Here is a 24335-nt window from a genome sequence, read left to right as displayed (position 1 = left end):
CCACGATGCAACAAAATAAAAACCGAAAACCAAACCAAAGCCTCCTACTTAAGTCCTCTTCTCAAACAGGAACAGTTTTCCTACGCAAGTGCCGTAACGGGAAAAAAAACCTCAGCTAAGCCGGCAGACAGTCATCGGCAAACGCCGGTATGGATGGATCCTGGAGGCAGAGGCTGCCAAATCCTTAAGGTCTGGCTCACATCCCTGGTCCTCTGCTCACACATTTATTTTTTTATGCATGGGGTGAACGGCCACGGGAAGAGCAGCCAAATGCATGTGTTTTCCAGCAAACTCTCACGCATCAGCCAACATGCATTTTGGTGGAAAAAAATCTTCAGCCCAGGTTCAGCTTCAGATTTACAGAAGTATCCCAAAATGAAGTTGGGAAGCTCAGTGTTATTTCAGTGGTCTCTCCAACTCAGGGGATGCTTACAACTCCCAACATTTATATTCCGCAGCCAAAGAACAAACTTTACTACATCAGATGCAGATAGCAAGTGCCTGACAGGCCCCAGGACAGAGTAAAATCTCCTTAATTGGTGCTTCAAATAATTTTTTTCATACCAATAGAGATATAAAATAATCACAGAGCAATAAAATGACCAGTTGAAAACAAGTCATGGCTTAAGGAGGAGACTTTACACTCCCCCAGTAGGCAATACAAGTACCATAAATGAGCACTACAGCAGAAACAAAACCAGCACTAATAGAATATTGACAGATAAAAAACCCTTAATATATATTTAAAGTAACTATCAAATAGGTTATATTATATATTACAACATCAAGTCATACCACAATTTCCTCACCTTGCATAATCCGTTTTTGCAGAGCTAGATTAAGTATAGCAATGCATCACAAACAGCTGATGCTGCAATCAAAATGTCTCTAATTGCTAGAAACAACCCTGCAGTGTGTCAGGACCACAGATGATTTCCTTTACTTTAAATAAAGTCTTATTGCAAATAATACATCCCTTGAGCTAAGCAGATGACAACATACGCAGCACCAGGATTGCCCTGTTTCTCAAGGCTGACGCTTTTGAGTCTCCAGAGCTGTTGACCACTCATATCCCACCTGCCGTGAAGCCACCATTAAAGAAAATATTACTTCTCCATTTCCAAAACCAGACAAACATGCACACGTTTCAGTGCTCTGCAGAAGACGGGGTAAATTGCTGCCTCTGAAGCATCTCCCATAGCTTTTTAGTGCATCAAGCATTACAGACAGCTGTAGAAAGGCAGTCCTCACCCATGGCTTCACATACTTCCAAAAGTAACATGTTTTAGGTCTTTTTGGCCAGAAGCACGTTGTCATGGAAACACTGATACTTCAAAATGGTACGACACATGGCATCACAAAACCAAGTACTATTTTTTTTTTTAAATATAATTTCATTATGCAAAAACATCCATGCAGGTGACTACGTTCCCTTAGGACAACCTTGTAGGACAACATGTTTTGCCATACGCAAGCTCCTATCTCCATTCTCACTTTTTGACAGCTCTAGTAGCACTCAGAAGTGCTTGCTGGAGCTGTGACTCACTTATTTTAAGAGCTGGTGATGACAGGCTGGTATTGCTGACAGCTCGTCCAGGCTGGAACTGTTGGTGCAACACTGCTTGCTTCGCGTGGTGGAGCTGTGGACCTTCAGCCTGAGGACAGGTCTGGAAACAAGCCATCAAATTTTGCGGAGGTCTTCTTGCATCTCCAATGCAACACCAACCTCAGCCAGAGCCAAGAGCCATTGCCTGGCATGGAAGCGAAACATTGCCCATCGTCAAGAGTCTCATCCCTTGGAGAGGCATCTCCACCAGCTTCCATCCCCTCCTCACCAACCATCAGCCTCTAAATTAGGGAGAGGTATCTGGTCTGGTGTACAACCCTTGGACACTCTCCAGCCCCTGGAGGAGGTCTCTCAAAGTCCCTTCAAAACCCTATTTTTTGCTTTTTTTAATGTAATGATTCTACATGGGGCCATAAATGTTTAGAAATGAAGATTCAACTTCCCACTGCATACTTGGAAAGCCCAAAAAACAATTTAAAAAAATTGAAGCATTTACTGTTTTGGCCTTGATAAGTTTTCCTGCAGTCTGTCACCAAAATCAATGCCACAAACGGAAAGGCAGGAGAAAGTGTTCCTACCATAATGTCTCCCATCTGGAATCTCTTAGCAGAGGCATGGAGCCCTCATGTATATTTTACACACGTATTTTTCCTGCTTTTCCCAACAGAAATGTGTGCAATGAAGAAAAACAAAACCATGTTAGCAGCAACAAAAGCATACCATTGTAATAAGAGACCCAGCTTGGCATCTGCCTGTATTATCCTTCCTTTTAGACCTCAGCTACTTTTTACTAGTTACAGACAAAAAAATAATACACATCCTCCCCTCAAAAAAAAAAAAAATCAGAGCTCTGCCATTAAATCAACACAATAAAAACCATGTTTGTTTTCTGCCATGTAAGGACAAGGTTAAACGTGAATATACATGTCTCCAGCCCTTCCCTGCTCTTCTGTGGAATTATATAAATAATCCGCAACTCTTCTTGATGCAATTCCAAAATTTCAAGCGTTATTAAGGTGCACCATCAAATTTCTGTGCATCATACACAGTTAAGATTACTCGCTTACACCACAGCAGCTCCGCTGGGCTGATGTTTTCCAGCACTTGCAACGTTTCGGTAGCCATGGGCAGCTTCGGACATCCAGTCGATCCATAAAAATGTCTTTTCCCCTTTTTAGCACAGTTCAAATGGTGAAATTGGAGCTTAAAAAAGCTTATTACTAAGTATTGGGAATGGACCACAACACCTGCAGGAGCCAGACCAATGCATAGCACTGAAAAAAAAAAAAATATCTCATTGGACTGATTTGCAGCATTGAAAAAAAATTACCTTATCAGTGACCAGAATATTTGATAAGTGCCAGGAAAAACAACGGCTGGCACTGATTATTTTTAGGGAGCAAAAGAGAAGTCTCAAAAATCAACATGTTCCTATCAGGCATTTGTCTTAGGAGAGGATGCATCTCCTTAAATGTGTATTTTCAGCTGTCAGGTCAAGCAAAATAGGACAATTTAAGAGGTACTGCTTGTTCACCTTTCCAAAGGTATTAGACATGGGTATTTTTGAGGTCGTGATGGATAGGTTTGCTATAAACTGAAAAAGGTTACTAAGCTGGGGGTAAATACGACACTGTACCATCCGTTGTCTACAAAGAAAGGAACAGCTGTAATGCAAGTGCAAAACAGCCAATGCCCCATGGCACAAGAAGGGTACGGTGTTTTAATTCAGTTTGTCATGCAAGAGGTCTCCATACAGAGAATGGGCTTTCACTTCAAAGCACACCCTGCCAAAATCACCTATTTAGCTTTGCATAGTATTCTTCAATACTGCCAAGGCTGGTATTTCTGAGAATAGTCATTGGGTTTCTTTTTTAAAAAAAATCCAACAAAAAAGAAAGCCCTGAATTAATAAAACTAAGGGAAACGTGGTGAGATTTTGTACGCCAGCTTCCCTGAACCTGAAAACACTGTGCAAAACCAACGCAGACATTTTTCTGTTGTCCACCTCTTCCTAGCCCAGCTTTACAATATGTTGAGCGGTTGGTACAGCGTGTTGGGAGCATGTTCCCCTGCTTTTTGGAAAGGGCAGGAGTCAAACCAAGCCCACCCTTGGCACACCAGCACGGATGTGCTGGCTGGTATGCCAAGGATGCAGAGCCCTTGCTGCTCCTTCTCCCCGCGTGAAGATGAGCAGCAGCTCTTCATTGTCCACCTTGGCCAACCAAGAGAGATCATGAAGTGAGGACTCAAAAGCACCTTCATTCTGTTCAATTTTTTTCATGTATGTATTAAGAAACATAGCTCAAGGCTGTATCTTCCATTAATGGGCAGGATTTTTAACGACACTTCAAGTATTAATTTTTATGGTGGCTGCATACACCCAATATCACTGCAAGACTTCAAGTGCTCGGACACCAAGAAGCAAAAAGCCTGCACAAACCACACGCTTTGCGTCGGAGATTTGACCCAAAATGGAGCAAATGAGAGGAAGGAACGCAGGCCCAATTTTTAGAGCAGCATCCAAGCGCCATCGAACCTCCTTCTGGGATCTCCCTCCATCAGTTGCAATACATCTTCCAAATTTCGCAGCAAATGAAGCCAGGGTCCTCCCAGATGTGAGCTCACTTTACTGCACGAATGAGCTGATCCCCAGAGCTCCACACAGCAGGGAAGCAGGAGGAGGATGCCATGTCACTGAGAATGCCTAAGAACTGCAGCACAAATTAAGTGTCCAAAGGCATTCAAGACCATTTAATTTTGCAATCTCTTTAGTCTTTGTACGTAACGTTTTGGGGAACACCAACTTTTTATACTTTTTTGCTTTATAGAAGAATATAGCAAACACTAGAATAACATGCATATGTAGTACCGCATTTAAATTATAAGATATTCAGAAAAAAGGTGCGCCATGGATGGACAGACAGTGACCTGCTCAGAATAAACAAGCAATGTTTTATTTGCTGCACTGGGAGCTGTGCACAAGTGTTTCATGCTATGACACTCTGCACAGCTGATAGCAGAAGAAATGCAGAAGATACGCTTGGAAAATTCACAGGGGCATTGCTTGCTGGAGCAAACAATAATGGCAGACTTTGTTTTCCAATTAATTTCATGCAAATAAGCAATGCTTCATTAGAGTACATGATCATTAAATTCTCTCTGTTCTGTTTTCCTGAAGCGGTAGTTTCCAGTAGACAAGTACTGTACATCTAATTTTTTTTAAACACCTTTTCTGTTTAATTGCCACCATGCAGCCCTATAGACCCTCTCCGATTGCACCCCACTGTGAAGATATTCAGACAACATGCTCCCTCTCCATTGCCGTGTAATTAAACAGTGTACAACTCCCCATGTAAAAAAAATGAAGCTCTACAACAGTAAAGTTTAGACCAGCATTTCTTCTTTCAAGCTTTGAAGAATCACTACAGTGTGTTTAAGCCTTTTGGTAATTCTTCTGTAACTAAATATATAGTAAATAAATGAAAATCACAACCTGATGCTGGTATCATAGTAGCTGTGATGGGATATAGATAGAGGGGAGAAATTTTGTAGACAGACATAACATTATCTTTAACCAGACTAACTGGAATAGCTGGAAAACCCAACGAGTTTTCAAGTACACATGTATTCTGCCAGGCTGAGACAAACTGCAAAGCTCAAGCACAAATTCAGAGTATTTTTTCTGAATTTGGTAAGAGATTCATCACTTGAACTCAATGGGAGAAAAGGACCTTTAACCAGAGGAGCACAGGGATGTGAAAAAGGAAGGGGAAAAACAAGCACTCCCTGTGCTGAGCAGCAATATATAATTTATAACCTACATAAAAACACATTTTCATCTATTATTTGGAAGCAGGTGGTGACCCGATACGCAGCAACACATCAGAATAAAGAGTGGGTCATTACTAATTACGCTTGGTTTGTAAAAATGAACTGACAACCACCATTTGCAAGGAAAGGAGCTGATGGCAATCCTGCACTTGCTCCTGGAGTGAGGATGGACCATCACAGCATCCCTCCTTGCAGTGATGCCCAAAGGCACAACCCCAGCTCTCCAGCTACTGCCCATACCACCCTTACATGATACAGAGCTTCCAGAGGGTGAATGTGACTTCATGATGTCTGATCCAAGACATAATTTTTGTGTTCTCAATAAAGAACACAAGACAAGAACACAACAAAACACATAGCTTTGATATCTTGGATCTCCCTTCAATTAAGGCAGAACTACAGAGATGACAGTTTATATGATTTTAGTTAAACTCAGTAGAACATGTGTATGTGGAGGTATCAGTCTTAGCAGGGAAAAAAAGGCTGGAGGATATCTTGGATCCAGATCTCACTTTCTTCATTGCATATTATCTACTTCCAAAACCTTTACTCCATACATAGAGCTATAAAGTTACCACCAACAGACAGCAATCTGTTTATTCTCATTATACACCACCCAAATCTGAAGCTGCTGAGAACACCAAGGAGTTGACCACTCAAGCGGTCATAGTATAGTCATAGTATAGTCAAAATGTCTCACCACATATCGCTTGGGGCAATTTGGAAAGATTTTATGGGGGTAGAGCTGAAAGATATCTCCCTTAAATAATAAATAATACACCATCTTGAAAGCAGAGTAAAAGCAAGGAGCCCAGCCACTCTGGTTGCATTTGGGATGATGTGAATTTATTATTTTTTTAAGCTCGTTATTATTCTGTTTCCTTTTTACATAAAAAGATGCATGCAGGATGTAGCAGAAATTGCTGGAGCGCATCTATTTATCCCAAATGGGAAAGATGGGGACGCTGCTTCTGCTCGCTCACTCAAAGCAGCTTTATAAAACCCCAAACGAAAATACCATTAGTGGTAGCTAAGGAGGATTTTGTTTGCATCTTCAAAGAGAGAGTATTCAATGTATTTCTTTATTGACTTTAATCAGCAAGTAAAATGCTACATTAAAAAAATTAAACTCATGTGAAAACAGCATTTCTTCTCTAAACAGCTCTGCCTGCAGTTCAGGAGGAAGAGGAGGGATGGAAAAGGAAGCTAAAAAACTGTCAGGAAAAATACAGAAAGAAACCTTTCTTTCTCTTGCTGAGCCTCATCCTCTTGTTTATAACTCCTGAAGAGAACAGCAGCACAATTGTCCTACCTCATGCTGGCCGGATTTCAGCAGGAAGGCTTTGGTCACCCGGCCTCCGGCATCCGATACATGAAGCTATTACCCTGGTCATCTCTCTTTTTTTCTGCCATTTCTTCCCTGTCTCTCCCCTTGGATGACATCCAGGCAGACGAGAGCTACTGAAAATTCATCAGCTGCCTAGTCTAAAATCACTATAATAATTAAAACCCAGGTGGAAATTGAAACAAGGCATGGAAAAAAAAATCCCACGCTACCAGGCACTGTACAAAAAAAGGGGAAAAAAAAAAAGGATGGAATTGGTGCTACGAAGCTCCAAAATCAGAGTTTGAAGATAAGCATTGCTGAGCATCAACACCACCTTAAGAGGTTCCCATATATACTGTGCTGCTCCCTGCAACGCTTGGCATAAATACATAGGGGATCCTATTCCCAACCGGATCAAGATCCTGAGCCAGCCTAAAAACACATCGTATAAGTGGGTTTGGGATTATTACTACATTTGCAATTCTTCCAGTGACACTTTAGAAAACAAATGCATCAAAGATAACTCATGTAATAGGTAGAAAGAGATATGAAAATCTCAGCATTGAATTATCAACACGTTTAGGTACCGACTCACTGAACTGTTCAACTTTCGCATTCTCTTAACCACGTCCCTGGCACCGGTCCACAGAAAGATGCACAAAATTCAACTGAGCTGATTCGATGGTGAGGAATAGGACAGGACCAAAAAATAAAATACCTCTGTATTTTCTTTTGAAAACACTTTCAGCAATTGCAAATGCCCTAGCCCAATCACACATCCTTGTCCAAAGAAATTTTGCTCGTAAGCAAAATGAAGTGTGGATCTGGAAATCTGGGGTGAAGTCAAATCAAACGTGGTTTGAATCAAGTCAAATAAATGGAAATGCAGCATTTTTCTCTCAAAATATAAAACTTAATAGTAAGTTCGAGCCTATTTTACTTTTTGAATTTCCAGCTGAAAGCTAGAAACTTAATTAAACTCTTTGGAAAAATTAGCGCTTAAGATCTTTTGATGTGATAACCATAAAGCAATTTAAAAATTACAACCATTAAAGTCAAAATGCAAACTTAGGGCTCCTATGGACTTCAATATTTGCTCACAGATATCCTTTACGCCTTAAGATAGCAGGTAAGACAACCTAGTTATTCAAAAAGCTTCTTCTCCCAGCTATATTTCTCTTGACAAACAGACACGATTAATATGGAAAACCAGAAATATTTTGCTTACTCATAATTATATCTTAACAAAGCTTCCACAGCAACAAAAAAACAGCGAGGGCAGAAGCAGATGATCTAATGATCTGCAAGAGGTTTGCAGACTAAATGGAAAAAAAATTACTAAATATTCCTCGAGTACCCGACTGCTTGGGTCAATACTGCTTGTAGCAAGACAAATACTCCATTTGTACACCACTGAGCCCTTGCTAAGAGCTTATGGAGTTCTTTAAAAGCCCAACAATCAATAAAGTGCAATTTAAAAACTTAGTTGAGGGGGGCTGCTAATGCGATGGAGATTAAGCAGATGCTGACCCATGCTACCTCTAAACTTTAGAATTAGCCTAAATGACAACCTTAATCAGACTTAGAGGGGCAGATATAAAGAAACTACTATATTTTTATTTCATATTTATATATCTCGTATATATTTATTTCATATTTTTATCTCATCTGTTATATATTTATTTTCTATTAATATATATCCTATATATATTTATTTTATCTCAATATATCTAGTATTAGACGATTTAGGAGATGCATCTCTGTTGCAGGCTAACGCGATGCAGATATCGCTGCGTGCTTAATCCTTGAGCAAACGCGGCTGGTCCCACTGAAACAAGGCTGTTCTGATCAGCAACATCGCCTCCGTGCTTCAGCGCTCTACTGAGACATCAGCTGGGGGATGCACCAAAATTCAGAGTAACCTCAACTCATGTTATTTATCATTTCAGACCCTTGTAAGGAAAACCACGGCGCTCTGACCTCATTAAGCTGTAACTGCATTGTCCATCAGATGGTGCATTTACTCAAGCATCCAAGTCAGCATCCACTCCATCAATAACCCAGGCTGATAAATTTAATTAATAACCTCACTTGAAAACCAGGCAAACGTCAATATGTCGGGTTTTTTTAAAGCATTACGTTTTCTCCCAGTTTTATTGAAATTATTTTACTTTTCTGTAGCAGATGAAAACCAGATGTTATAGAGAGGGAAGGGTTGCACAAGCCAGAAAGAAAAACCAAGACAGCAATAGGCAGGTCACACCCATTCATTACCCATATATTTCCCTTCTGCCATAAGGCTATTTATATTGCATCTCTATTATTACAAATATTATAATTGTGATGTAATTCTAGAAACCACAGTTTTCTGCTTTACAGCCCAAAGCAGAAAGCAGCACACGAGTCAAAAGGCTTCAGCAAAGTTTCTTTCTGCTACATAAGCACTTTGAAAGCTTCGCTCCCATCTTGCAGCATTAAAGCCAATATTATCATTTGTAATCCCTCCTGAAGCAGCCCAAGCCCAGGATTAATCCAGGTTTACCAGCTCTTGGATGCCCACTTGTTGTACTGAGAATATTAAAAAAGAAAATGAGTTTGTGTACATGCACACAAGGCAATTTAGGAAGTATCACTGTGCGTAGCACTGGCAAAATTAAATGTGGATCCTCATTTATACGATTTGCAGCGCAAGTGGAGGAGCAGGACTGAAGTTATTTTAAGCAGCTACGTGATGCAAAAACCATGGAGTAAATCATGGATGATTTAAGAACTGACTGGCCATATGCACAGGCAACTGAAATGGCAGACAACCTACCTTGTTGAATTTTTAGGAATACTTCACAAGCAAGGAAAGGTCTTTGAAGGTCTTTGCTCTCTCCACATTATTTTTTTTCCCCATTTAACACTCATCTAAAACTTCTGGCAATAGAGTATTCTGATTTAAAACAAATGTACGGTGGCAATTAAGAGAGGATGCAGGAGCAGGTTGTTCTTTGCATGACTTTGCAGAAAAGGAAAACCACGCAGAGAAATTAGCCTTGTTGTGCTCTATTTGCTACACAAAAATCACTGCCCAAACCAGGGTTGTATATGGGCAACCTATATACTAACAGCACTGCTCCGAGGACCACACTGGGAATTATAGATCATCATCCCAGTATTGACTAGTTGTTATTTTGGGGGATTCACTTAAATTCCTTTAAAACTGACTTAATACGTATAATTTTAAGTTAGCTTTGACATCCTTTCCAACTCCCAATTATACACCTATGTACTGGAGTAGCATCTCCAGTTGTTTGACAAGGCCACTTGTACCCAACAAGCAATAAATAACACACCTTGCCTTTTCATTAGCAGATGCAATAATTAAAATATTGGACAAATTTTCATTGCTAACTACTCTCCAAAATATTTTAAGTATCCATCACAGATGTGTTTTTCCATAGCAAAAAGGGTTTACTCGTATTATCACATGCATTATTCTGAAGCTTGAGAATTAAGTTAAAAAAATGCTTTTTACAAGGAGGATGCTAAGCTTCATGCCAAGCCACGACCAAGAGAATGAAGCAGGTTTTACTTGATTAGTTATTTTGGACTTCTATATGATAGCTGCAATGCAGATTTTTGTGTGTGTGTATATATTATATTATTATATTATTATTATAGATATTATTATATACATTATTGTGGACTTCTATGTGACACCTGCAACGCAGATTTGTGTGTATATATATTATTATATTACTATTATATTGTATATATTATTGTACATATTATGTATTTTTTTTACTTCTCTATGACACCTGCAATGCAGATTTTTGTGTGCTTGTGCATATATATACACACATACATAATCTACCAACACTTGCAAAATACCACCAAGTTATTATATTATTATTATTGTAGATCTTATGTTAGACATATATATTACTTTGGACTTCTATTACACCTGCAATGGAGATTTGTGCGTGTGTATATTATTATATTACATATATTATTATAGTAGATATGATTCATTTAATATATATATTATTTGGGACTTTTATATGACACCTGCAATGCAAATTTGTGTGTGCTTGTATGTGTACATATATGTATATGTGTGTATATATATGTATGTACACGCACACACACGATCTCCCAAAACTTGCAAAATACCACCACATGCTTTCCTCTAGCTGCTATCTGGAGAAATTAAGAATATTTACTCATTATAATTTTTCCTGGAAAGCACGTCCTGCTGGGTAGTGAATGAGCTCTGCCCCCCACACGTGGCAGAGCAGTGCCTGCAGTTACAGCCGCTCCTCTGCTTGCTGCTGCCATCACCATGCCTGCATGCATTCATCCACTTCTGACTAACAGCTCCAGAAAAAAATGTGATGGAGAGGGAAGGGAGTGATCTGAAACACCAAAGCTAAAACAAAAAAGAGCAATAACACACCAAAAAAAAAATTGCAGGTTGGGTTTGGCAGCATGCTGGGATTAGATCACCATGAATCCCAGCTTAAATAAAGCTCAAACGTGAATTTCCTGACTAAGGTAAAAAAGGCTAGCTCAAATTTATGAACTGCTGGCAAAGTTACCTCTATCCCAGAGGCCTCCAAATACCAAGAAAATTCTGGCCCAGAAATGCAGAGTTCAGCCTGACAATTCAAATACATTCCTCTGAGCATCGCTGTTCCTGCAGCCGTAGCCTAGGCAATAAAGAAATAAACTCCAATACTTCCAAATGCATATTTTTCAGAACCTTAAATTAAATGGTATAAGTGTATTTCTAAAGCTTGCAAAGTTTGTTTTCGATGAAGAAGTGGACATAAGCCTTGCAGAGAAGGTTGTTTTAAGGAGGTAACCCCAAATTTTCCCCAGCTCCATCAGACGCAGCCCACTCCACCTATATTTTGCGAACAAAAAAAATATGAAATTTTCTACTCTTCAGGACAATCTTCTGGATCTCCTTAATTAAAGGATAATTCAATTTCACAGTGACATTTGTTAGCTGCAAGAAGAAAACCCCACCTGAACTGCACACTTTCCCACAGGAGAGACTCAGTGATACCCCTGACATGTCCCAGCCTGTATTTAAGTTTTTCCAAATTCAGAGAAAGCAGTAATTCTTAAAAAAAAGACTTTACACATTATTAAAATCTGCTTGGTCGCTTTCTTTTTTTTTTTTTAATTTTTTTTTTCTTTTTTTCCCCACCTGTTTTTTCTTTTTTGTTTCTTCTCCAAGCATGCCAGATGCTTTGCTGAAGTCCAGAGAGATTAGATTTGCTCTGCTTTGGAAAGCGCTCGAGCATCGAATATTTGGGATACAGCTCCCACCCCAACCCACCACTCCAAATGTTTGTTCCCCAAACCTACCATTTCTCAAAAAAAATTTCCAATTTCCTAAATGATAAAGCAGATTAATGTTTTAACATTTTGCTCTTATCTTGGACATGAGCATTTTTATCCACATGCTTTCATTCTCCTTTGGCATCTCTCACATGGCTCCTTGTCCAAGACTTTTCTCCCGATTAAAAATCATAAGTAAATCTGCCTATTTTGGGACAATCAGTAAATCTTTGATCCCTACGACAAAGTTGCTGCATAGGAATCCTGTTTCTCTGTTCTTATTCCTTCCTATCAAACATGAGGATATTACAGATCTGGAAAACGTTGGCAAAAAAATAAGATTTAGTTGCATTATGGCTAGAAATTGCTGAACTTTTTTTTTTCCTTTTTTTTTAATTAAAAAAAGTCAGCCTCAGCCCCAGCATTTTTTGGTACACATACCCCTTTGTCTGAGACCTGTGCTCTCCTCCTTCAAAACCTCACTTTCCTGAAAGTGGTAATGAGGGGAGGGGGCAGTTTTAAACAGAGTTTCTTACTTTGAAAAGGTCTTTAAATTTTTTTTTTTTTTTTCCCCCTGAAAATTCATATTTTCTTAGTGTGTGGCATTAGCATTTCTTCCAGTATTTTCACAGGAACTGCTTGGAAACCACTACATTATACCGTGCTACCAGTCTGCCCATAACAGCATGAACTGGTCCACATTAAATTAACCATCTTGGTAAACACAAAAGTATTAAATATATCCAGTAATGCTTAAAATCAGAAATAATCACAATTACTCGGATACCTACTTCTCCTATAGTAGATTATATGATTTCCTGGTACCTTTTATAATGGAAATAACTGACACAATTTGCTTTCATGACTATAATGTTTTTCGTAACAGCCAACCATCCTGATTTGTCTTGTGCTGTGCTAAATTTTGAATTATTTCAATTCTTAAACAATATTGTACCATCTTTTCCTCTATTCTGTCTTTACTTATGGGCATTGGGAGGGCTAGGACTCCTAAAAATGGAAAAATATAATTTAAAAAATGCTCTGCTTTTACAACAAGGAAGGTTCAATTATTCATCTCACATTCAGACAGCTTTGCCGCGGCTCACAAGCACCAGCATAAGTGGACGGCAGCTATGTAACATAGGTACCGTTCATTTTATCAATCTTGTCCTTAAGACCTACCAAAAACTTTAGCTGTCATGTAGCCATAAGATGCATTTTTATGAAAATCCTTACTGGGCTAGCAGCATGTGGTAGAGCCATCCAAGCGTAGGCCAAAAAGCAAGCGGCATGCTGCTGTTCCTATGGTGCTGGCTGAAACAAAGATAATTTATGGTAGTCATTACAAGCTTCATGTAGTCAAGCTGACCTCCAAAGAACCCATCCAGAGATCGCCACCAATTTAGGAGATCCCTGAGCTACAGATGACAAAGTAGTGGGACTGGCAGGGAAGCCTCACCCTGCCCTGCCTAATGTCCTCCCCAGGGATGAGATGAAGGATGAGGTGAAGCCTTCATCTGGCTGAGCACAGCCATCCTTGTGGGCAAAGGTGGAGGACCTCACTCTCCAAGGCTCTTCCCTATAAAACAGAGGTGGTGCTTACCTATATCATGAAGCTTCATGGGAGCAAGCAGCAATGAACATGGGGCAACCACCATCCCAGTGACAGAAAGCTTCGTTAATCTGTTGCTCCCACTGATGCAAAACAGACATAATTTTTTAAATGCTTTGTTTGTCCTAAAATAAATGATCTGCAAAACGCCTCCGCTGTTTCAAACTCAATAGTAACTCTTAGAGATTGAGCTTGTCCTTTGATTTTCTCTATTGCAGCCTTTGCCCGTAAAAGTCCAAACCCCCAATCACTGTAAAAAAGCCAAGGGCTCAACTATCTGGCACAACATTTATCCCTCATCCATCTTAATTAAGCTAATAAAAACAAGTTGGAATCGGCTGCTGCAGTTAAGGCAGATCCTTTCTGCAAACACAGGAAACAATGATTTTCTTTGCCTACGCCAAATTGCTGCCATGAGCTTCAGTGAGACTTGTGCAATGTGGGTTTGGGGAAGGATTGTTCCATCGCCTTCTACCACCCACTCTGCTGAGCTTTAACTTAATGTCTATATAATATTTAACCTTAGAGGCTTAAATTGGAGCAGCTACCTGCCTATGCTTTGCTATATTGCCTTACTTTAAATTTATTTCTGTTGAATTTGGCAAAGCTATTTGGTCAGGAGGCACTCAGTTAAGCCTCTTTATATCTGGCAGACATTAGGACCACAAAGAAAATGCAATCTTCTCCAAGCTGTAGAAGAGATGGTCCACACCGCTCATCCTGGCAATTCTTGAGTTTAGACATTTTCGTTGACACAACCCTAAATGATGATCGCTATTCACACCAATGCTTATGCTCTACTTGCAGTCATCAATGAACGCGTTGACTTCTCTCTTCCTATAGGAAGCATATGGGGAAATAAGGTGTATATATTGCATTGCTGCAGTGCTATAGTTGGCTCAGGAGGTCTTCACAGGAAGCCTCTTGACCCCCCACTAAATCCACTTCCATTTCTATGCTCCAAAGCTGCTGCAATTCAAACTAAATCCTGGTTGTAGGCAACTGAGGTCTTCTACTGCAGGACCAGATGGGAGCTCATCCGCAGTAAGACACTGGAGGTGCACACGCAGGCTTGGCACTGGCTGCTGCCCTCCACACAACTGTTCCCTGCTGTGCTGAACCACTTGTTAACGTACATATATGTGCATATACACCCTATATAATGTATGCATGTATACATATCTTTAATTTCCATCTAGGACAGCAAGGTACTCCAGTACCTTTACAAATACAATGCTTTGCAGACCTGTCCAGGCTCATACAGGAAAACAAAGTAAAGACGACGCAGGAGCAAGCGCCAGCCATGTGCACAGACTCCAGGAAGCAGCCCTCTTCCTTTGGGTTTATATACATCAATCATCACTGGAGACATTAAAAGGAAAAAAACCTGTAACTAATCACATTTTCTCTGTCTCTCCACTGTATAAAATAAGTGACAATAACAACTTCTGTGCTACAAATAGCAATTTCTATGCTATAAATAAGAAGGGAACACTTCTCACATTTGAAGACACTGAGGACATATTCAGAAAATTTTATTTGTTGCATTGGGAAACAATTTGTTCAAATTCCCAGAGCTCAGTAAGACATTATCACCTTGTCACTGAACAGACAAGAGAGGGTATTACTCCTTGGGCAGCAAAATAAAATGCACTCACCAGAGACATTTAGTGGAGAGCACTCATGTTTTGTGCCTGGAAAAGCCACGGGGACAGCAGAAATCATTAAAAAGGCAAAATTTGTCAACTGCTACCACCGCAGCTGGGTGTAGTCCCTGTCCTACAAAGGCTCCTTGTTCTCAGGCTCTTCTGTTCCCCACCAAGGGCAACTGAGCTGCAGCACACACACCACCTATCTGGCAACCATGCAGCACCCAAGTGCATCATGTAAAATCCGATATGGGTTCCCCAGCCACAAAAAAAGTCAAAAGTGTCTCAGTAAATGGTCCTAAAACCAAAATCTGTATTTTGACTGGGAGAAGAGAGGAGGGAAAAAAACAAAATCCCTACAAGAGCATTAATTTCTCCTTCCGTGATTAGAAAAATACAATGCCATATTAACTACACACATAAGGGATAAAAAGTCTGCGCCTTGGTTATCGATATTAAGTCCTCATGGAAGCCTTACTGGACAGTAGCAGCACTATCTTTGATCAAAAACATTACTTATCAGAGTGCTACATTGTTGTTATATTATTTGATAAGTATATATAGCGAAAAATGAAAAAAAAAGCTTTCAGAAAAGAGGTCCTTCCTTCATTCTTTATGAAATGTGCATCTCGATATTCAGGTTTAAAAAGAAAAAGCTTAATGCAAAACCAAATAACAGATACACTGGTGTAGTAAGTCAGTGGAAGATTTAAAAAAGGTATTAAGAAAGTCAATTGTTCTCTAATACCGTATAAAGCTGAGCATCATCTGTGTTCACTATGGTTGCATGCAAGCATGAATACATGGTCCCTGCTCAGGTTGGACTCAGGATTCTATTTTATAGATATCTATACAGCAAAATATCTATAAAATCTAGATATCCAGATATCCGGGGATCCAGATATCCATAAAATCTAGACCTCTAAGCACAAAATATTTAGATAGCTATAAAATCTAAATATCTAGATACAGATCAATAGAGGGAAAAGTGAAACCCTAACATATCAGTGAAAGAAAACTAATGAAAAGGATACAAATGGAAGGGCACGAATGAGAACGAATGGCAAAACAAAACAACTCCCTCAAAAAGAGATGTCGAGGAGGGAGGAAAAAGATGGGATGCTTGCATGTGTAGGTTCAATAAAATCCTCCCTGTAAGGCAAGCACCCCACCCAGCAAAGGCAGGGTTTTATTTAGCATTTGCCTCCTGGAAACAAAATAGCTGCTAATTCTCAAGGGTGGAGAAAAAGGCAGGTTCGCATAAACCTGCTTTAATAACTAATCCATTTTCCTGCAGTCATCTCGGGTCAGAAATAACCATTTCTATTATTTAAGCATAATAAACTGGATTTGGTGGTGACAAAATGTTTGCTGAAGATAGCAAATAATGAAAAAAAAAAATTAAACTCAGCCACCAATACAGCCAATGTAGATATTGCAAGAAGCCTCTAAAGTAAAAAGATTGAATAATGCAGCAGAGAAACAGATGAACAAGACACTATTTGATACAGAGCCTGAAACTGTAAAACATCCCCAGCTAAAGAATAACAGCATTTTGAAAGCGCTGGTGAAAAGCATTTGGTGCATGAGCCTTGCTGTATGACTCCTTTGTGTCACTGCTGCCAGCGGAGGCCTGCACAAATTCTTCCCACATTAGGCATCATCTGTATAATCTCTGTGCGCTGCTCCCTCTCTAGCCTTTCTGTGCACTGGGGAGGGAAGAATGCAAGGCGAAAAAATCCTGGCTGCTGCATTAAACACCTACCCCAAACTCAGATGACACAGGAGATCAATAATAATTGTATATATTAAAGGTTAAAAATGATCAGAAGTGAATAAAGAGCAGAATAATGAGTCTTTGCCTCTTGCCTTCATATAAATCCATTTTTCAGATATAACCTCTAGAGACACAAGACACAGCCTAATGACTTAAAATCAGTGTATTGGAAACTGAACTTCATGAACTAAATCAGATCTATTTTTTTTTTAAAATCCATTTTAACAAAATTTGGTTACCTCCCATTAATGCTGTTCTATACTGTTCCAAGTAGGAAAAAATATGTGAATATACTCAAAGTTTACCTCCCATTAATACTGTTCCAAGTAAAAATATGAATATGTTGGATTTGATAATGCCTTTTCTCGCAGGGAAATAATTGCACCATAATTTGCTGTATGCAAACAGCATCGCCTTATCCTGGCTACACACTGCAGGAGTTAACAGAGTGGGATCTGCCAGTAGAGCTGGGTCCTACCTGGGATTACTACAGGTCTTGCACACATCCAGCCAAATTGCTTGGGAGAAGCAGTGGAGGATGCACGCACATTTAGCTTTAGCATCTCCGTGTTGTCCAATGCTAGTCAAATATACTGAAAGTCCAGGATGTGCCCGATTCTTCTAGTTAATTGATTTTTTTTTAAACTCCGCTCAATAGCTCTTTGTTTAACTCTGGAAACGTTCAGCAGCATCGCCTGAAATTCTGGCAGCATGGTATCGTTTTCACTCGCACCTAACAGTGGCCAGCTCTTCAGCTGCTGCTGCAAGAGCTTAATTCAGTTGGAAGGAGGTTGTACATTACCACGGCAATGTCGTACAAAATAAAATTCCATGTCTTTTAGTTGCTGCTTACATTTTCCTCTAACAATCCAACAATCAGGATTAAAAAAAAAAAGAAAAACCAACAGCTTTTAGACTTCTAGACCTTAAGATTGAAGCTATAACTTCCCCATACAAGCAAAACACACATATTGTGTAATATTGCTCCAGAAATTAATAAGCAATTCCAGTTGCTGTTCCTAAAGTTTCTGTGCAAACCACCACCTATTGGGAATGCAAACAGCATTGCCACCACTACAAAAGGCTAGCTGCAATTTTTTCAAAAGCAATTCAAGCAATCAACTCCTTTTTTTCCAGTATACATGCTGCAGATGCACATCAGCTGTGAAGGACAGCAACAGCTACCCTCTGCCACCAGCAGCATTCCTCAACCTGTCACAGAAACATTTCTTTTTGCTATTTTTTTTTTTTTAAGCAACTGAGAAATCCCCACTGGGACATTTGAAGATGCACATAAACAGCTGCTTAGAAAACATGTCTGTTTTTTGTAGTTGCCATCGCAGTACTTCTTGTGACAAACGAGAGGTTGAGAAAGTTACGGATAATAAAATGATCTGGCACAGACTCCTTTAGACTTTAGATCTAGGCTCATCCGATACCTGTCTGGGGACCTTTGGGCATACCTGAGCCAGGGAGAAATTTGCTACTTCTGCACTTTTGCTGAGAATTAAAAAAAAAAAAAAACAAAACAAAACAAACCAGGTAACATGATGTAATAAATTAACTTGCATTCAAACCTACCCAGGAAAGGTGAAGCATGGTTTAGGTTTTGCTTTGCACTGAATGGAGGAGGATGCCCACATGCTGCATCGTGCACCAGTGCAGGGTGATGATCCCAGGGAGGGCTGGGGAGCAGCACACCAACATCCCACCTCTAAAGGTTTAAGTCTATGAAAACAAGCTGGGCTTCCAATGTAAAGTTCACCTGGGTGTTTCTGGCTAATCTAAAGAGAAAACAGGGTCTTTAAACACCATCCTAAGTTCACATGAACAAGTCACCTACCTATGGGGTAAAATAGCCCTGTGGCTAAACCACAGTTCTCCAGGTAGACCACTAATTGAATCACAGAATGGTTTGGGTTGGAAGGGACCTTCAAAGATCATCTAGTCCAACCCCTCTGCCATGGGCAGGGACATTTTCCACTAGATCAGGTTGTTCAACCCATCCAACCTGACCTGGAACACTTCCAATGACGGGGCATCCACAACTTCTCTGGGCAACCTCTTCTAGTGTCTCACCACCCTTAATTGATGGTCCTGTGACAATGACATTTTGGGTTTTTGAGAGCAAACCTTTAATTGTGGCTTTCAGAATTAGAAATGAAGTAGAAACACTTCATGGTCTGCATAAGTTGCCTATAGGAAGCTCCTCCTATTCCCCTCTCCAAAAAAAGTGCAATTGTTGGAGTAAAGTGTTTGCTTGATCGGCACACTTCCTCAATGCTTTCTTAAAATAATATCAGGTTTGGCATCCAAATGAAAAACAAGCTACCTACGTAGCAGCTAAGTTATGCATTCTGGGTCCCTGGTGGAGCATCAAGCTGAGCATAATGAAGTTTTCATCTAAAGTATTGCATGAAGTCTATCAGAAACAGAACTGAATTGCTGCACGTGCAACTCTTCCTCTGGTCACTACATAAAATAACTGAATTTGAGAAGCTCAGTCTTGAAAGTAAATAGCCAGAGAGCAAAATTTTGGTAAGCTCAGGTCTACACATACCCTACTGAAAAAGCAATCTTCTATACGGAAAAGTGTGCTTTACAAGAAAATGGGGAAGATACAGAAAAAATATAAAGAAAATCACCTTTTTCAACCAATTGGAAGCTTGTTATTAGAAAAATAAGTACAGTATTTAAATAATATATCACAGATAAGTAATATATAAATATGTAAATATTTTATTATATAATTTATCACAAAACAATAAAGGCATATTGCAATCACTCTAAGGAGCACCACTACAAAACAAGCTTGCCTATTAAATCCCATTTAAGGAAAAAGAAAATCCATAGGACTTATGTCAAATACACTTTAAAAGGACACGTTTGGTCTCAGTACACACCTTTAACTGCAGTCCCTGCTACATACAAATGCTGGATGATACTATCGCATTTAGATGGCAGTAACAGCTTGCTTTGACAGCCATCCCCAAAAGTGTAATTTGGACAAGGCTCACAGGAATCTTGTGCAAGAAAAAAGTCCCAAACAATAGCCTGAGACTATTCAAAAAAAGTAAATTAGGAAAACAGCAAAGCTGAAGAAAAAAAAAAATATATCAATCTTAATTTTGCTCTACTTCCGTTCCTGCCGTGCGAGCACAACTGCGAAGGCATTCCCAGGAACGGGTGGTTCAGTGCAAACACTCGTGCTACCAGAAATGCTTTCTTTCCCTGCTTGCACAAAGAGATTAACAGGTCCAAGTAAACTCTTATTTGCTGTGCTCTGTTCCCTAAATCAGAAGTCACAGCATGAAGAGGTATGCCACTGCCTCCCAAAAGACAAGCCTGAGCTGAACACCATTTAATTTTAAATATGCAGAGGGAAAACAAGGGGATCCAAGAAGGTGTCTGGAGGAGGGGAGAAGAATGAAGAAAAAGAGGAAAAAAAAATACACAAGTTTGGCATCTAAACTTACAGAGAAGTGAAAAGTGTATTTCAACCACAAATGCAAGGAATCAAAAGGTCAAATCTGCAAACCGGTAGCAGGGTAACACAAGCCTTTACAACAGATCTTCTCTGAAGATTCCTTTTTTAGGAAATTTTAGGAAGGGAAGGAAAAGCAGAAGCATGCACATTTTGTCTTTAAGCCTGCATGATTGGTGACTATTTGGGACTGGTGCTGGCAGAACAGAAGAAATTCTGGATTACCCTCACTCTCTCCAAGAGACCTGGAGGCAGCTTAGAGAAGCACAACAGCAGCCATCCAGCTGCCAGAGCAAAGGAATGCAAACTTCTGTTCCAAAAGCAAAAGAAATAACAGATATGATTCAGATGTTGTATTTTTTTTTTTCTTAAAAACAGCTGCAGATCTTACAAAAGGAAAGCAAAGAGGCCTAGTGCATCCCTCCCCTGTACCTAATCCCAACACATGCAACAGTCCCCAGGAAGAAGTGGCCATCACCAAAGCAGCATTACCAGTGAACTGTTTGCGCTGCTGCCCTCCATCCAAGAGCCAAGCAAGCAGACTTAAACTTCAGATCCTGAAACACAGGGGTAACAACAGGGATCCTGATAACCCAGGATCTTCAAACTGCACCATCCTGAAATTGCTTGCACCCTCTCTCCCTGTTCGATAGTATAAAATAACAGCAAGCAGAGGAAGAAAAGCAAAGAAACGTGCAGCTCATGGGCACGTGCAGCTCTATTTCTTGCCTCTGGACACAAGCTTGTTTGACTATAAGAAATGACTGCAAGCCTGTATTGGGGGGGGTGGGATTTAATCTTTTAAGTAGGTGGAACAGTTCATTTATTTAAGGGACTGCATCAGTGAACTGAGTGATGGTCAGGGAGTTTTCCAACTGGACTATTTTACCTATGCCTGAAAAAAAGTAGAATTTAAGAAAAAAACCCCAACAATTTCCAAAACTTCCTTCTACCTTCTCTTTCATGGAAATCTCTCTTCTCCACCTCTGGAAATTAAGCTAGATAGAGATGCTCTCTCTGACACTACTTAAGAGAACTATAAAGTGGACCTTGGTCCAACAAGATACACTAAAAAGCATACCAAAAACCAAACAGGTATGCAAATGTTTCAAATAAATAACAGGACTGGAGGTGGAATCCAATAGTTTTCATACCTGTTTTCTTAAATCAATGTAGTCACCTAATTGGGTCACTGCAGTAACAACCATTAATTGTAGACTACCAGAGCCTGGTCTGATATTTTCTCATCGACTCCAGCAAGAAACAGCTCCATAATCTCTTGCACAACAGGAGAAACACTGGCTAGTGCAAGAACGGGGAGTCCGTTTGCCTGTGTGCTTTAGAAGAATTAACACACAGTTTCATGCAGATGGTAAAAAAAAAAAAGCCTTTCTAATTTCTTTACCTTCAGTTTGTTATACAGCTTTGCTGCTTTTCAGGACAAAGCCCATCCCAAGTGACTTAAATCATTTGCTAACTCCAGATTAAGTTAGCTCAGCCCATTCTACCTGATGTGAAAACAGAAAAAAAACTTGTTGGCTTTGCAAAATGAAGCTGTTCGCTTATCCATAGCCGAGACATCCACAAGCACTAGTCCTTCCTCTGATTCCCAGTCTTCTGCTGGTAGTTGAAGCTGACCCAAGTCCTCAGACCCATTAATGGAATATAGGCAAAGATACCTACTCTCTGTGTCTACAATTGCCACAAAAAAGTTTCAAAATAGAAAAAAAAATCCCCCAAAATCCATGAGTTTTACTATCCTTCAGTCAAAGCCACTTTTTAAGAGAAGAAAATGCAGCCATCAAGCCACCTCTCTGTACCGCGGCTTCAAAGAACAATGGCACGGCTGAAGCTGATGCTCATGTCACCCCCGTGCAGACAGACTTTAACAAAACTCTTTAACAAGCAAAACTGGCAATTGTAACGAAAAACATTTCAAAAAGTTATGGGGCAAACTCAAGGCAAATTAATTAATGAATGCTTGTATCCCTCTTTGGAGTTTCATATCTGCAAAGTTGATGGTGCAGTTCATCTAATCTCCTTTCCTCCCCAGGAAAAGTCCTTATAAAGTAACTAATCGCCCTGGCCAAATCAAGTACTCATGATTAGAAAATAAAATTTTGACCATGAAAGTTACCTTTGATCTCTTCCCCAAGCTCAATGAAATTGAGTGCGCAGAAACTCCCCAAACACAACACTACCAATATACTACGCGCAATCAATTCTCTTTGCAATGTACTATAAAGAAAGGCTACTGTTAATTCAAGAAAGGCTTTTCATTTCCATTTTCAAACTGAAAAATCACTGAGATATACCGGTATTAAGAAACACTTGAGTGAAACCAAAGCATTAACAATTTTGTCAGCAAGCCATTTGCTCTACTTTTATTTTTCCTTTTTTTTTTGAAGCAGGTAGTATTCTATAGGCAGAAACACAAACTTCTTTTATTGCTAATACTGTTGTAACTTTATTATCAGCATTTAGCAGATAGCCCCAGACTAGTGTCATAATAAAACCCCAACTACTTAGGGGTTTTTTTGCACCATTAAAAAGCTTCCACGCTACTGTTGTTTTCATTTTACCTCAAGCACTGGTCCAGCTCCAAGAATAATCTGTTCTACGCCACTGGCAAAGCCCTTCTGACTGAGAGCGGTAAGGTGATGAATCAGAAAGTTGGTGCTCTGTGTCTTTCCTGACCCGCTCTCTCCTGAAATCACGATGCACTGGTTCTTCCTCCGCTGAAGCATGGCGTGGTAAGCCACATCTGCCACAGCGTAAATATGGGGCTCCAGCTTTCCCAGCTGATGGTTATCATACATCTTGACATACTTGGGGTTATAAATAGGTAGAAATTTGAACGGATTAATAACAATGAGGATGCTGCCTACGTAGGTGTAGATTTTTTCTTGCTTGAAGCGGTTTCTGAGATTTTCCAGGAGCGTTTTCTCGTTCAAGTCTGGCAGGCTGCACAAGTCATCATAGTCCTTCTGCTGCGGCTGGGGAAGGAAGCCACGCTCCACCATCCTGCGGCGCTCCTCCGTCACCCGCAGCCAGGACTGGAGGCTCCCATAGTGAATGGACCCATCCAGGTTCTTCTCCCGCAGGAGGAAGCGATAATCCTCGCCACTGATGCGGTTCTCCAGGGCCATGCGAGGCCACAGCATCATGCGCTGGACCGGACAGTCCGTAGGGTTGAGGATCCATTCCTCCCCACCAAACTCCTTCACTTCGGCAAGGACGTAACATTTTGTTTTCTCAAGCTGAAGTTTATTAATGAGCAAATCGATCACCTCGGCGGCCGTGGAGGTTTTCCTGGCAGTGATGGGGCAGTAGATAGTCCCTTCTGCGATGCTCCCAGGGTATATGTGCAACGTGTACTCGCTATCCTCAAAGCGTCGTCTTCCTCCAACATCATTTACACTCATATTGGATCCTTTCCCATCAGTATCTGCACTGCATAGTCAGGACTGTCCTGTATGGTGTCAGGTCATCATGTTAGCAATGCTAAAAAAAAAAAAAAGGGGGCAAAACAAAAATAGGTTAGGCATTTTATCTTAGTAGGGATCCCTGAAAAATGGTTGATGTGCACCATGAGATGCAATGGAGCAACCCAAGTGATGATACCCATCACCTTAAGAAGGCAACTGATGATTCCCAACCGACATCTGAAAAGGGAGCAGGGTTTTAACCCACCAAAGCTGTAATAAACATATTTAACACACAAACACTAGCCACCTCGGGCTTCCTTCTACCC

General features: G+C 40.1%; 1 protein-coding gene across 13 annotated transcripts in view; it reads right to left on the bottom strand.

The window, feature by feature from the left end:
- Nucleotides 1-24335, bottom strand: part of MYO9A (myosin IXA) — a 186491-nt gene that overhangs the window by 126805 nt on the left and 35351 nt on the right. For all 13 annotated transcript variants that reach the window (XM_072870641.1, XM_072870640.1, XM_072870639.1 and 10 more), the window contains one exon: nt 23164-24085. In XM_072870641.1, the coding sequence (XP_072726742.1) occupies nt 23164-24006 (843 nt within the window). In that variant the 5' untranslated portion in view covers nt 24007-24085. The remainder of the gene's footprint in view (nt 1-23163; nt 24086-24335) is intronic.

Source organism: Ciconia boyciana, chromosome 8 (genome assembly GCF_034638445.1).
Source record: "Ciconia boyciana chromosome 8, ASM3463844v1, whole genome shotgun sequence".
NCBI lineage: Eukaryota > Metazoa > Chordata > Aves > Ciconiiformes > Ciconiidae > Ciconia > Ciconia boyciana.
This window is presented reverse-complemented; position numbering and strand designations above follow the sequence as displayed.